This window comes from Aotus nancymaae, unplaced genomic scaffold (assembly GCF_030222135.1).
Source record: "Aotus nancymaae isolate 86718 unplaced genomic scaffold, 86718_ANA_hifiasm-v0.15.2.pri h1tg000010l, whole genome shotgun sequence".
Classification (NCBI taxonomy): domain Eukaryota; kingdom Metazoa; phylum Chordata; class Mammalia; order Primates; family Aotidae; genus Aotus; species Aotus nancymaae.
Genome location: NW_026988421.1, coordinates 42,034,939 through 42,051,254, shown reverse-complemented (window position 1 = coordinate 42,051,254; position 16,316 = coordinate 42,034,939). Strand labels below are relative to the sequence as shown.

General features: G+C 39.1%; 1 protein-coding gene and 1 long non-coding RNA gene across 11 annotated transcripts in view; one reads left to right on the top strand and one right to left on the bottom strand.

The window, feature by feature from the left end:
• The window catches only part of RNLS (renalase, FAD dependent amine oxidase), a 398,113-nt gene that overhangs the window by 70,938 nt on the left and 310,859 nt on the right, over positions 1–16,316 (bottom strand). The window contains exon 7 of one of the 10 annotated variants that reach the window (XM_012454726.3): positions 8,817–8,990. The exons of the other annotated variants lie outside the window; for them this stretch is intronic. Within the exon in view, the coding sequence (XP_012310149.1) occupies positions 8,904–8,990 (87 nt within the window). The 3' untranslated portion in view covers positions 8,817–8,903. Of the gene's footprint in view, positions 1–8,816; positions 8,991–16,316 lie in introns of those variants that run through there. 10 annotated transcript variants of the gene reach the window in all.
• The window catches only part of LOC135274003 (uncharacterized), a 123,538-nt gene that overhangs the window by 44,051 nt on the left and 63,171 nt on the right, over positions 1–16,316 (top strand). The gene's annotated exons all lie outside the window — the stretch shown is intronic.

Sequence of the window (16,316 nt, the reverse complement as noted above, 5' to 3'; positions counted from 1 at the left end):
GAAGTGACTGTCATTTCTTGGGCTTTCTTATCTAGGGCACTTTATTGGCAGAAGATGGGATGGTAAAATTTGATGCATATGGGTAAATTCTGAATGCTGTTTTACAAGGCTGGTTAGTCATGTGATGCTAAGCCAGGAGGTTCTTAGGATAGGCAGGCCAGTCACGTCTCAGGAAGGCTGACCCTCTTTAATAACAATGATCCACTTCTCCACAGGCTCCCCTGAGAAGGTGAATGCTGGATTTGTAGCAGATTTGTGCAAAAAGTCCTATGGAGAAAGAAACATAGGGGACTGGAAAAATGCTCTCAAGGCTTATGTTCTTTAGAGCTTTGGAAATCAAATGGTAATGTCTGGGTCACTTGGGAGGCTGCTCCTAAAATAACTCCCCTGATTCCTGGCCAAAACAGAGGGCTTTTCCCCCTTTACAACTAATACAGCACACTGGAAGCCCAGCAGTCTCAGTATACTTTGTGTTGGCCAATTTTCATTTCTAATCCTATTGCTTTGTAAAGTGTAGAACTATTCTCTTTTGACCAAGCCAACAGTCGAGAAGTTGTGGGTGGTCTCACAAACAGAAATATTCTATTGTGGTTTGCATTGTTTATATCATGTCACATTTCAGACTCCTACTTCCAAGGCAATCTCTTTTTCTTTTACACACACACACGCACACACCCCCCACATGCCAAACAACTTCTACTTAAAAAAAAAAAAGCATGCATAGCTGCCAGCAGGTACATCACTCAGATCCCACCTTTAAGAGAACCTGCTGTGAGAAGGGTAGCTGGCTAGTGTCAGCTGCTACCATGGCACAAGAGCTGGGCCATTTCTTCCTCTAACAGGCAATCTTTGCTCTGGGGATCTCCAGTGGCAGGGCTGAGGTCATCTCAAATTCACACTGTTGTCTTTGGCTTTTCCTAGCCAGTCCTCCTTCCCTCTTCTTTGTCTCCCAATGCAGGTGTCAGACCTGAATCACTGTCTGAAAGCTGTCCCTGCCTACTCCTGCTCCCTGTACCCTTTAGCTTTCATAGGCATTTTCCCTTCTAATTTGGTCTTGGTGTCTGTTTTTCAGAGGACCCAAATTAATACACCACAAATTATAGTTTTAATGAATTACAAATCTCCCAGGGTGAAGACTCTAGCATCTTGTCAGATGTTTGAGGACACATCGCTGCAAACCCAAGAAGCAACATATAAGAGCTGCTATAAAGCAAAAGGAGCCTGGGCATAGCAGCTCACACCTGTAATCGCAGCACTTTGGGAGGCTGAGTCAGAAGGATTGCTTGATCTCAGAGTTTGAGACCAGCCTGGACAACATAGTGAGACCCCATCTTCACCAAAGGAAAAAAAAAATTATCTGAGCATGGTGGCACAAACCTATAGTCCCTGCTACTCACTTGGGAGGCTGAGGCAAGAGGACTGCTTGAGTCCAGGAGTTCAAGGCTGCAGCGAGCTGCAATCACTCCACTGTGCTCCAACTTGGGAAACAGAGCAAGACCCTGTCTCTAGAAACAAAACAAAACAAACAACTATCCCCTGTCAAGGAGTGGTTGGATTCCTGGATGAAAATACCACCAATACATACTTTAAGTCTAACCAGGAAGAACATAAAACCTGCAAATTGAGCACATCTGAACAATAAAGTCAGGCTTTCCCATTTTGAGTTAGGGTGCATTTTTAAAAAGATGGCCAGTGGCACAAAGGCTCAGAAAGGAGGAAGAAGTGAGGAATAGAAAATTTGGATGTAGAAGTAGAGAAGGCATATGATTCAGTGTCTTCTTAAAGATCTCAGAGGTCACAGAAGGGAAGAGAGTCTGCCATGGCTGCACTGTTCTCAGAGAAATTTTGATTTTAAATATCTTGGTAAGAAAATTAAATTCTATGGGCTTATAGGGGAGAAATGTTGGTGTAAGATTTTTTTGTAAGCAGAAAGGTTCTGTGAATTTTGGCAGTGCTCAAAGAAGGTATTCGCGACAACACTTGGTTATATTATATGCTTTTCAAAGACTTTTAAACTTCATATGGATTCTTCTATTAAAGAATCACTAATTAGATCTCTTTTCAGACCTGCCGTAGTTCTGGGTTGGGTTATTTCAGTATGTAAGCTCATGCTCTGAAGGCTTCTCAATGGTGGCACTATTGGCATTTTGGGTGGACTATCCTGTGTTGGGCAGGATAGTCCCACACCTTTCAAGACCATTTAGCATCCCTGGCCTGTGTCCATTAAATGTCACTTGAGTTCCCCACTTCCCAGTCATTGAAAAAACTTGAAAGCTCTCCATATATTTCCAAATGTCCTCCCCACTTTCAGAGATGTGGTACCATGTCTGGTTGGGGAAAAACAAATGAACAGACAATTTCCAATGATTAGACATGGCCAAACCATGCAATGGGACCATGTGGGAGGTGGCTGTGGGGGGTTGATTCCATGGCTCCTGCATGTTATATATCTCTCACTAGAATGACAGTTCCAAAACTGAGTCGGAATGGCTTAAGCCAAATAGGAACTTATTGATTCGTACAGGTAGAAAGGCCAGGGTAGAATTCAGAGCTCAAATGATGCTATCAGGTCTCAGTTTATCTCCATCTCTTGGCTCTCCCATCCTCTGTACTAACTTTATTCTTGACCTTCCTATGGGAACCCTGGCAGCTCTAGGCTTGTCCCATAGAGTGGCATGGCTGGCCACCAGCAGCTCTAACCTCAGACCTTTGCTTCAAGTCTAGTGGGAAACTCTTGCAATATTCTGAACCCCAGTCGGACGGAATGAATTTATTTGAAGTTTATTTTGCCTCTGAACCAGTTGGTGTGGCCAACACAATATGAAGCACTGACTATTTCAGGATTAGGGGTTCTGACTACTCCAACACATGGTGCCTTACCCCACCCCAGACCACATGGATGGAGGGTAATGAAAGGAAGCCTACTCAAATAAAATCTCTGGAAAGAAAGGCTGTTACCCACTGATTGTTAAGGGGATAATCAACAGATGTTCACTAGAGTCAGAAAATTGTTGGAATCTATAATAAAGATTAGTGAAACTCAAGGAGGAATACCCTCTTTGGGGAGAAAGCAATATAATGCAAAATTCAGGTGTATCAAATCTTTCAGACTTCTTTGGCCACTTTTAAACATATTTGACAACCTTGAGATTGAATAAAATATTTTCATACACAGGGTCCTGGTTTGGCATTTACAAGGAGTGGATATGAATTGATACTTCTCTGAATCAAAGAGTATTTACAATGAGATTCCTGAGAATAGGTTATCTATATGTAAATAGGACTGGTATACTAAGCTGAGGTCCTATGCATGAAAGTATTTTATTAGTCCTGTCTCCCTAATTTCATGTTTTTTCACTGCTTGCTTGATGCTTTGGCAGAAAAACCAAAGTGACAGCAACATTAGGTAGGTCTGAGCTGTCATTCTTACCCATCATCAAACTAGGGCCTGGCCTAACTGACTCCTGCTGAAACAGGAGGCTCCAGGCTTATAAGGTCTTGATCCATTATTTGAGTGACTGCCCCTCAACAGGTCAAAGACAGAAGTCATGGATGTCTAAGGGTCATCTAAAAAGGGTTGGGCAAAAGGGGACCGAGAAGTCTCCTTTATCCATGGCTTAAACTGCTGTGAGGGGACCTTAAAGGAATGCAATGTGGTCCTTCTTTAACCTGTAGTGCTGCACTTCCTTGGACTTGATTTATGTACACAACAATAGAAGATTTTATTTGACTGTAACTTTTATGACTATAGCACAGTTTGTTTTTTATTTTTATTTTATTGTTATTGAGACAGAGTCTTGCTCTGTTGCCCAGGCTGGAGTGCAGTGATGAGATCTTGTCTCACTACAGCCTCCGCCTCCCGGGTTCAAGTGATTCTCCTGTCTCAGCCTCCCTAGTAGCTGGGACTACAGGTATGAGTCTCCACCCCTAGCTTATAGTGCAGTTTGAAATCCACTTGTCTCACCAAACCCTTCATATTCCTGACAAAGCCCTGAGAAGAAGTCATTTCTTTAAGCCAGCTGGGAACATAAGTCTTCTAAAGTTTGATACCATCTTAGGTTTTGGGAGAGAGATGATCTCTTTGACAAGAGGAGAGGGGAGTAAATGAAACAATGACACTTATTTCTATCTATAATCTCTGTCTATCGACCTTTGTACTCCATGGTGAGTCTTACAGCTAAGAGATGCAAATTAGAACTGTTTGCCCTTCCAGTGCGGTCAAGGGCAGTCAAGATCTCCTTCTCATTGAGTGTCAGTTTGTCTTCTGGCTGCTCTCCACACATTTTATTCTGAGAATCTAGCTGACTTGCCTCAGTCTTCAGGCCAGGCACTCTAAAGGCAATTTAGGGGACAAGTCTTGCTTGTTAGATACTGGGTCCCTTCAGCCTCAGTTGCTGTCTTGTGCCTCAGTGGTTCCTAAACTGGAAGTGGAGGCCTGGAGTTTCCTTTGGGTGCTATGACACTGATCTGAGAAAGAGACCTAAGCTTCAGCCTGACCACTGCTTCCCTCTGTGAGCAACTTGAGTCTGGTTCCACTCAGGATCCTCTGAGAACTTAGCACAATACTTGTCCAATAGTAAATACTCCATAATGTTTGCCAGTTTGAATCCATAATCAAAATCTCCAGTAGGAGAAGGCCCTTGTATTTCTGGTTCATTTTTTTACCAGTTGGTGGGAGAACACATTTTTCAAAATACTAATATTTCACCACTGGACAAGAGATACATACAATCCCAGCTTCCGAGCAAATGGAAAATACCTTTTCTGGGTATATTTATTTGGAAGGGATTTCTTAACTTGAAGAAAGAATTAACAAACCCCTGTTTGGGAGGATAAAACAAGAAATTCCTTTGGGATGTCTCAAGTTTCTAGAGAGCCAGGCTATCGCAGGCTGAAGTGGCTTCCATGCTGTTCATGAACTGCTCTTGGTGGGCTGGTGGCCTGTTTGATATTCTGAGGTCTAGCAAAGATTTAGCTCCAGGGGTCATCAGGAGGTCATGGTCTTGATCATTTCCTCTGTTATTCATCTTTGGCTTGTGGTACTGGAGCCTGCCTTTGATACCGGGCATTTCTACCGCAACTGCACAGAATCAAGCATTTCAGTGATTTGGTTTGAGGTGAAGGAGGCTTGGCTTCTAATGCTGTGAATATGTCACTGGGTACATCTGAGAATATCTAGTTCTGTCCTTCACTGATGAGCAAACTCATTTCTGGGGGTTTACCAGTGGCACTTCCCAGACTTGGGTCAGGAAAGGAATCCTCCTGGTGAGGACAGCAGTTTTCAGTTTGAGTAATTCCATTTTCAGTTCCTTCTGAGACATTCTTTTTGCTCTGAGCGGGAGATAAAAGCAGCATGTCTCAGGCCTCTAGGGTGGATCTCTACTTTTCAACACTGTTTATGACTCACCTGTGACTGCCCTCAATGCAGCCAAGGGGACCATTTATGCTGAATTAGCCTTTGGATTTTTCTTCTTACTGACAGCAAAACTTCCGTGCCAGCAAACAAGTAAACCACAGGAACATCCCTGGTCTGCTCAGCTCAGCAGCCTCTTGGGTTCTCAAGAGGCTGGGAGGACTTTTCAGCTTGTCTTATGTGGGTTTGTTTACCCCGTCCTGTTTCATTTTGATTTAAGACAACTGGTATCTTTCATCTGGGTTGCAAAGTATGGGTTGCATATGGTTTTGACCTGATATGACAGGCCCGAATCAAATACCCAGCACTTGGCCTAGAAAATTGGTTTCATAAGCCCTGTGCTCTTGTTCCCTCAAAAAGCAGCCTACCAAGTGGAAACAATGGGTCCCAGGAGTTCCTTTCTGTATGTGGCTCTAACCCTGCCACAAAGGCCAGGACAGATAGTGCGTAATGCTCTGTCATGTCTACCAAAGAAAATGATGCAACATGTGCTAGAGACCTTACCATCTGTGCGAGAGTGCAGCCCTAGGCTCAATCCAAAAGAAGAAGGAAGTGGCATTATAGCAGGGATATTCCCAGTGAGTCAAATTCCCAGAACATCCTGTCCCTCCTCAAGGTGATCAGTGTGCCTCAGCATCTCACCTCCAGATTTGGACTAAAAGAGAGCTGTTGCATGCAGCTAGAGAGGACTAGAGCAGTGATGTATTTTATGTATCATATTTTCTAGCAATGGTTTTCCATCTGAAACCCAGTTTACATTATGGCCTAGGGCACAGAAACAGAAGCTTTATGAAACAAGTTACTGTTTCCATGTGTCAGCATTCTAATTTTCCTTTCCTTTTCCTGTTCTTTTCTCTGTTATTTTAATTTTTAAAAAAACTTCTTGGGTCACTGAATCACTATAACAAACCACTTCTGAGTCAAAGCCCATATTTTGAAAAACAACACTGCATTAGTGTATATATGCAGCACCTGGGGAACATTTATAGAATATGGATTCTTGGGTCCCTCTCCAGGGATTCTAATTCAGACATTCCTGGACCCAGGAATCTATGTTTTATGTTAACCTAATCTGAATGTGACCATTATGAGGGCAGGAAATGGTTTTGATCCCTAAATATTTCCCAAGTGCTTTAAACGAAGAACTTGGTACAGTATAGGCCCTTGGTCGGTGGTTGAATAAATAAATGAATGAAAAAGTACTGATCTTCAAATGATTCCATCCTTTCACCCCAGCCATGCCTTCCTTTGCATCTATACTGTTGTCCTTGTTTTTTTCTTAAGGTAGATACTCAGATAATCTCTAGACCTTTGAATTGCAAAATTGCTTTGAATGTCCAAGTTGGAAGCAGACTTAAAAATCTCTAATCTGGAGATTCTCAGGTGTAGAAACTTTGTCTCACTGCTTCAGAATCCCTTGGGGAAATTTAAGGCAAATACAGATCCCTAGACCCCAGCCCTGGAACTTCAATCCAGCTAGATAGGGTTCATGGCCCAGGAATCTACATTCTATCCTCCCTCAGGTGATGTTATGGCCTAGCCAGGGCTGGGATGCACTGTTCTTGTGACCTCTCCCCACTGTGGATCCCTGTGGATGGTGGTCACCCAGCCTCTCCTGGAAGCTTTTTGGGCTGGTAGAAAGAAAGAAACTCCAAGAGGTCTGTTCCACACTGAAAAGCTCTGCTTATCGGAAATTTCTTTCTGATATTAGCTTCAATCACTTTCCTACTGCTACCAGTCTTGTTTCCGCCCTCTGGAGCACCTCAACACAAGGCCAATTGGCTGCCTGACTGCTCATTGTAAAAATACAGAAAAAATATAAAGAAGCACATGAAAAATTTTCAAAATCCCACCACCTTGAGGACCTTGCTTTTAGTATTTCTTTTGGTCTTAATATATGTACACATATAAATGCACATTATACTCACTTTATATTTTTAAAAAATGAAAAGGATCCTGTATCTTGGACTAAGCATTACATATTACAGGTTTTCTCTTAACATTCTACCACAAAAAATATCCCAGATAGAAAAATTTGCTTTGAACCCACATTTTAAAATGACTGCATTAAATTCCATTGTTTTGATCTATTAGAATTTATTCAACCATTTCCTATTAGTGTTGATTTAGGTTTTTCCAGTTTTTCACTCTTATAACCAATGCTTAAATAGACATATTACAAATAAATAATTGTCTACATCCTTGATTATTTCGGATTCCTAGATGTAAGTTATTGAGTTAGAAAACATGCTTAGAAAAACACTTGATACATATCGCCAACTTATTATGCAAACAGGATGTGAAAGTTTTAACTTCTACCAGTCATTTTAATCCCTGATTAGAATTTAGTCATTCAAAAAAAAAAAGATGCCAATTTGATAGGTTAAAAATTGCATTTCATCACGGTTTTTAACTTGTATAGTTTTTGTTTACTCATAAGGCAGAACACGATTTTAAATATATTATAAACACACATACATAAACATACATATGTACACGTTTTGATTACTTATGAGGCAAAACATGCTCATACATATTTGTGCGTGTGTACTTTTTCCCATTTGTTTTGGCATTTCCATTAAACAGGATGTTAAAAGAAGAAGAAATAGATTGAGTCTATTTTTCTGCTAGAGAGATCTGTTGATTTGCAAATGCCCTTCTCCTTTTTGTAAGTATAAGAAATATCAACTTCTTTTTTGTTGTGGCAAGTATGCAAACATAAAAGTTATTATTTAAACCATATTTAAGTGTGCAGTTCTGTGGCATTAAGTACATTCACACTGTTGTACAATCATCACCATCACCAGAACTTTTTATCTTCCCAAACTAAAACTCTGACCCACTAAACATTCACTCTCCATTGCCCCCTTCTCCCAGCCCTTGGCAACCACCATTCCAGTTTTCATCCCTATGAAGCTGACTGCTCTAGATTCCTCATATAAGTAGAATCATATAATTTTTTTTGTGATAGGCTTATTTCACTTTGCATAATGACTTTAAGTTTTATTCATTTTGCAGCATTTCAGAATTTCCTTCCTTTTTAAGGCTAAATAGTAGTCCATTGTATGTTTATACCACATTTTATTTATCTATTCATCTATCTATGGACACTTGGGTTGCTTCCACCTTTGAGCTGTTGTGAATAAAGCTGCTATGAACATTTGTGTACAAATGTTAGTTCAAGTCCCTACTTCCACTTCTTTTAGATAGACATCCAGAAGTGGCATTGCAGATCATATGGCAATTCTATGTATTATTTTTAAAGAAATTGCCATATCATTTTCCATAGTAGCTACACCATTTTACATTCCCACTAGCACTGCACAAGGGAATCCAATATCTCCACATCCTTGCCAACATTTATACTGTTTTGCTTTTTGTTTTGTTTTTAAATAATAGCTATCCTAATGGCTGTGAAGTGGTATCCTGTGGTTCCTTTTTTAAAACAAACAACAACAACAACAAAACAAATAAAACCTGACAGGCTGCTCTAATTTCCAGGAAGCCAGATGGGAAATCCAATCGCAGTCATCCAGGGGCTCCTCCCATATCCTAGAATCACACCAGCACTTGGTACCTGAAAATCAAAGGAATATCCTACAACCTCAGTGCCACCCACCACAATGCCTCTGACACCTTGTCTATACTAATAGTGATTCTTTGCTTTCAGGGAACATATATAGACTTGGAATGGGGAGGGTTCTGGCTCTATAGGTGGTCTTGCTACCCTTTAGAGGCACTGCTACCAAGCAGGACCCCCAATTTTACATCTTTATCCTAACCTGGCCCCACTTATTTTTGTTATAAAAAAATTCTAGTCGCACTACTGCACTGCAGCCTGGGTGACAGAGCAAGACTTCATCTCAAAAAACAAAAACGAAAACATTCTATCAGTTAGTGTTAAAGTACTACGCATAATTGTTATCTTTTATTAGTTTTCAAATTATTATTTAAAACATACAGAGTATGTAAGAAAAACATATTCTTTTGAACACAGGTCTCAGTTTTAATAAATTTTAATATTTTGTCTCATAAAAATTCTTGCACAAGGGTAAAAAGAAATGTGCAAAGATATTTGGTGCAACAATGCTGTAATAGTAAAAATTTAGAGCACCCTAATGTCTATCAGTGGGGAAATTGACAAATAAACTGTGATATATTCATAAAATGGAAGCGTGTACATTAGTAAAAGTCAATGAAATATATCTATGTATATTGACATGAAAAAATATTAAAAATACAACACTGGGGGAATAAAGTTCTAAATACATACAATATGCTGTAAAATTAAAAATGCATAGAACATTACCATAATTTATGGGTAAATACATATGGTGTCAAAATACGAAAATATGGTGGTGTTACTAAAATTAAAAAGACATGTAAGCCGGGCACAACAGCTCACATCGTAATCCCAGCACTTTGGGAGGCTGAGGCAACAAGATCACCTGACAGCAGGAGTTTGAGACTTACCTGGGCAACATAGTAAGATCTCATCGGTACAAAAAAAAAAAAAAGAAAATTAGCCAGATGCAGGGGTGTGTGCCTGTAGTCCTAGTTATTTGGGAGGCTGAGGTAAGAGAATCCCTTGAGCCTAGGAAGTTGAGGCTGCAGTGAGCCATGCTGGGCACTACACACCAGCTTAGGTGACAGAGCAAGACACTGTCTCTAAAAATAACAGGACAAAACAAAAACATATGAATAATAAATAACAAAAAATAAAATAGATGGACTTTAGTTCTATCTGTATCATTTTTAATTCTTAAAAAATTGAGCCAAAATTTTAACTTTATTCAGTTTTCTCTACATTAAGGACATACTTTTATTATAAATTATTTGTTGTACATGTATTTTTCATAAATGGTCTGTAATCTTTTAATTTTGTTTTCTAAGAGTTTTAAAATGTAATCAAGTAAACCAATTTGTTTCTCTATGATTTCTTTTGTTAATTTCTAGAACTACTTTTCCAACCTAGAAATAAGTTAAATATTTACCTATATATTCCTCTATATAGTTTTGGGGGGAGGGATGCATTATATATTTGTTTATATTTATTCCTTTAATTCATCTGGAAATTATAGCAATGTATGGTAGAATCACATTTGATTTTTTTTTTAAACTAAATACCTTGCCAGTTTTCCTCAAATTATTTGTTAAATAATTATTGGTTTCTCATTGGTTTTCTATTGCTTCAATTATCACATTAAGGGTTACTATATAGTAACATTATAGTTACTATGTCCATTGATTTGTATCAATTCTTGAATCAACAGCAAACTGCTTTATTTATCTAATTTTATCATATGTCATAATAGCAGATAAAAGTGCCATTTTGCAGGAAGGTACTTACTACCTTCCTGTTCATAAACTTGTTAGTTATTTTTACCTGTTAATTTATTTCCAGATGGACTTAAAAGTTATTTTTTCAGGCTAACAAAATCCCACTGTGATTTTGTGTAACCCATAAATTAATCAGGTGATAATGGAAAAAATTCATAATATTTGCTATTTCCCTCTAGGGACATGGTATCTCCTCCCTTATTCAAATGTGTCAAAATATCATTCTGTAAAATTTTAGAAATATTTCCTTGTATAAATTCTGGATCCTAAAGATAGTCCTTTGTATTCTGTTTTTTTTTTGTTAACAACATCATATATAAGATATATTTACTTTGATTATTTTGGCATACAGAAGAGTTATTGACCTTTGAATGTTTATAATTCAGCCACTCTACTTATTTCTCATCAATCTAAAAGTTGGTGCACTTGAGTTTTCTAGGAGTATAATCATATTAACAACTTTGCCTTCTGTTTCCCAACATTCACATCTCTTAAATATTTTCCATGACTTAATGCATATCCTAGAAATTTTAGAATATTCATTTAAGAATCTTTGACTTCTTCCTAATTTAATATAGATGGTTCTAGTGATTTATTTGTAATCATAATGTTATAGTTTAAAAATAGACGTCCTTATTCCTTTAAGGTAGTAGTATCCCCTGTTTCTGATTTTTTTTTCCTCCACAATGGTCTCTGTATCACTAACACTGCTTTCTGGAAATCTTTAGGTTCACAGAAAATAGTTTGATTATTTATCCTTTGGAAGATAATAAACATGGCTTATTGGAATGGTTAAAATATGCGGTGCAAGTTTGAAGTTGGCAACTGTCTTGCAGAAGTGGGTGCAACTAACTCTAAGCCTAACTCTTGCCACCTTTAGAACAATTCTATTTATTAAAGTATCAAAAAAATAAGAATGTCAGTCAATAAACCCTGCTTGCATGTTGTTGGTAGCTGATAAAATCACAATAGCAGAATACACTGCTATAGGAGCTATACCGATTGTTTGCTCAAAGACAGCACCATTCCTCTCCCCTTTTCTACCCTAGCACACGCATGTGCATACAACACACCAACTACACAGAGATGGCCCATTTTAAGTACTGTATTTCTAATGGTAGAGCAACTCTTCTACCTTCCCCCTACCTCTTCCAAAATATACTGGGATGTAGTATAAAGTAAGGACTTTCTGAAATCACCTAATGACTTTGAATAGAAACCACATAAGGTAAATATAGATACTGTTGTAATGATTGCCTCTATTAAGGATGAGGTTGCTACATTTTTGTTCTATGGGATAATTCTGTCAGCCAGGTTTTCCTTTGGTACTTACTAATATTAGAATAAAAATTGTTAATTAGTTAAATTCATTCATTCATTCATTGGATCAACAGATATTTACTAACTCCTATGTGCCAGGCCCTGATTTTGTGGCTATAGTAGTTTTGGCAGCAAGTAGATATTGAACGAGTAAGTACACATGGGATAAGTATTACAAGAATGTGGATACTAGATCAGCTAGGGGAGAACAGAATGTCATACAAGGTCTGTGAAAGAGCACAGCAACAAACCACAGACAGCATTTATTCATTAAAGAGTCAATAAGAATTTTTGAAGAGGCCAACCTTACAGTGGTACTTAAGTACAGTCACCAGTGAATTCTACAAATATTGAAGTGGCTTCCTAGCTAGATCTAAAGCTACCCATGGATGCAGTGATGGCTATCCAAGGGGATTATTTTACTAAGTCATATTTTACTGTTATAATCTTAATAATAATGGCCAGCATTTATGGAGTGTTTTCTCTGTGCAAGACACAATGCTTACACTTTGCATGTACATACTACAACCTTCAGGATAATCCTACAGTAGGTAAAATTGTATCCACATTTCATAGCCAAGGGCCTTGAGGCTAAGAGACAAAGAAATTGGCCCAAGACCATACATCTAGTAAGTGGCAGACTCAGGATGTCACCGACCCCACCAGGAATTGAACTCTTTAAAATGAAGGCCAGGAAATGAGAATCTGCATACTTAGCCAAACACTTAGGAGTGTGAAATAATTCACTCCTAGTTTTCACAGTGTTTTGGAGATTCACTGATCTTCAGCAGAATCCAATCGAAGTGTGCAATTCTTTGTATTTAGCACATACAGTTGCTAAGAAAAAAAGACAATGCTCTTGCAGAGACTGCTTCTATTTTACACCATCCCTACTCTCCTAGTAATGACCTTCCCCAGTGTCTTTCCAAGGACTACATTAGAGTAAAACACCTTTACCCCAAGTAAGTTGTCTACTTACTCACCATAATAGGAAAAAAGAAAGTGGACCAGAGCTAGTCACCAGGAGACACTGCTATTCTGTCTCCTGAAGGTTTTGAAGCAACCTAGAGCTTTTAAGCTTCTGGGTTTCACCATGTTTTGCTATCAATCCACCAACTCTCCTTATCATCAATTCTCCTGTGTCTTATGTGAATACAGAGGAAACTGGCCTTCACAGAGGCTTCAGAGGCACCAGGTTAGACTCTTCCTCCCCTCTCCTTTCTCCTCCTCCCAGTTTATCATCAACATCATCATTGTTATTATTTATTATTTACTATGTGTTCAGCAGTCTCTTAAGGCTTTATGTAAAGGTTAGCCTCACAATAATCTTATAAGGTAGCTATCATTAACTCATTTTGCTGATGATAAAGGAAGCTAAGCAAGATTGTTTAACTGCCTCGAGGTTACACAATGAGGAGCAAATTTTAGATGATTAAAGCACAGATCTAACTGCAGATGATGTGTTCTTAACTGCAAAGTTATAGGCTTGCCTTAAGGGATTTACAATGTGGCATAGGATCAAGGAACAATGGACCAGATGTGTGGATCAAAGATAAGGCCATATTTACATAAAGTGATAGGTTTAAGATTTAGAGGTTCTCCCTGGATCCCTGAGTGTCTACAGACAAATGTGTTGGGGGAAGGGCTGAACCTAAAACAGGGGTCAGTAAACATTTTCTTAAAGGACCACATAGGAACTATTTTATATTTTGCAGGCCATATGGTCTCTGTCAAAAACACTTACTCATCTCTACTGTTGTAGTGCAAAACAGTCACAGGTAATACACAAATGAATGGATGAGGCTGTGATACACTAAAACTTTATTTACAAAAACAAGCAGCTGGTCAGCAGACATTAAACGGTATACAAATTCTATGTGCTCATATGCATAGTTGCCTTCAGTGTTGTTATTAGGAGGTCCATAGCTTTCCATAGCTTCTTAAACAGGTTCAAAATCCAAGATGGTTAAGACCAACAGGTCTAAATGGTTTCCAAAACTCTCCAAGCTTAGACATTCCAGGGTTTCATAATTCAACTTGCCTTTTACATTAACAACCCCTTAGAGATTCTTTCTCCTTAGCAGGCTTTTTTTTTGTGGGATTCTGCTGTGAACTGTTAAGTGGATAGTAATTACTATCTTTTGAGAAGGAAATGTGAGTCATTCTACCATTCAGACTTCCTTGGTTTACCTGGTCAGATGATACTGGCTACAACACAAATATATTCCAGACTGGAATACAGAAGCTCAGTCCTGCCCTAGATCGTCTGAGGTTTGCTGAGACTTTTTTTCTCCTGCCAGAGACCTCTTTCTCTGTTCTGTTGAGCTTTCTGCACAGCAAGAACTTACTTGTGCTGACCACACTAATATGCAGTTCAGATTCTAAAGTCAGCCTGTTCGGCCCAGGTATGGTGTGGAGGGGAGGGATATTGCTGGATGTATTTGACTGAGGCTTTCCTGTATTTGTTCAGGTATCCTTTCTTTCCAAAGGAAACATTTCTCTTAGGATTCCCTAGCTTCATGAATTAGAGCATCTTATTCACTGTCTGTGACCTTGTCAACATGTACCTCTACTCTGCCTCCCACCTGAGGGGTCTTGTCTTCTCCTAAGTAGAATCTCTGGGTAGGGATTGATGATTATACTCCATTGCATCCACCAAAGAGCCCAGTAGCAGGCTTTGCACACATGTGACAGGAAGAGTAAAGAATTGAAGTAAAGAAACCATACAAGTCATGTTTTAGTTTAACAGCACTGAGATTCCTGAAAGCTATGGCCAGTTTCAAATTCTTGCATCACTTTTGAAAATCAACGTAAGAGTTGTTTAATCAACTGGAATAACAAACAGGATCATTCCTCTGGGATGGCTTCCAGCTTTAAATTTTAAGAATAGCCACAACAAAACCCTGATATATTAAAACCTGGAAGTACAAATACTATGAATCATAAGGTGATTGCTTTCATATTCCAGATTTTTCTGAGAATGTAGCATTAGGCAAAGAGGCAGGATAAAGAAATAGAAGGGGTGGAAGAAATGGCAGAGAAGAGAGTAAAACGAGAGGAACAAAGAAACAAAGAGGAATCAGATGGAAAGGATGAACGCAGAGTGAGTCTGTACTGTAACCAACTACTACTGGGTTGAAATTCAGTGTCATTAGCACGCAGCTATTTCTCACAGCAAGTACCCCCCAAAGAAGGAAATAAACCAGCAAATGAAAGTAACAGGAGCATAAATCACTTAGCCAGTACTTATGGAGACTCTATCTCATATTAGACTCCTGTATATATCACATCAGGATTAGTGTTAACTCTCTGAAATGAAACATCAATAAGAAGACCACATGGTGTGGACTGTACCCCCAACTAATATTTCAGTTCAGCTTTAATTATCATGTTCATCTGGCAGCAGCATGGTGCCTGTAAATAGAAATGGGTCATGAGGGGCTTGGGCTCTTGTCCTGGAATATCATTACATGACCTTGGCTGGCCAAGTTCTGTGCCTTGGTTTCCTCACTTGTTAAATTTAAATAAGAATTCTCTGCTCTGCTTATTACACAAAGGTGTTAGGAAGATGAAAAGTGAAAACACACACACACACACACACACGGATGAATATAACATGCCAGATAAATGTAAAATTGACCCTGTTCTCTTCACTTAACAAGGTAGTGGGTAGGTGGAGGGACCATGGCATTTTGCATAGAAGGCTTGGTGACTCAATGAAGTCTCTTCCTTCCCCCAACCCCCTAGTAATATCTGGTCTGGGATTATTACTGCTTTCTCGATGTTTTTAGACATACTTTTCTCCTTCAGAAATGCCAAAGGTGAAAAATACTATTTCACAGCTATAATTTGTCACCCTTGCTGCCTGAGCAAGACATGCATAGACAGTTTAGTAATTAAGCTTTTCAACACTGGATCATAAAGTTTTATTCTGGAAAAGCCTATATTTATCAGCTAACAAGTATTAAATCACCCCACTGCTCAAGCCGTTTCTCACTTGAATACACTCCTTTCAAAACAGAACAGCTTTCCTTGGCTGGCTTGATTAATGAAAGTTCTTTTTTGGAAACACTATGATGATGTGTGGCCCGGTGGGGCTAACTTACATACACCTTGGTCACTGTTCTACCTGGTGCTGATTTCGATCTCCCAGGGGAGTTTGATACCTTAGCCCTGTGGTCTCTCAGAGCATCCTGGCCAGCTGAATTTTATGGCCCTCTGTCCAGGAGGAGATATTTCTGCC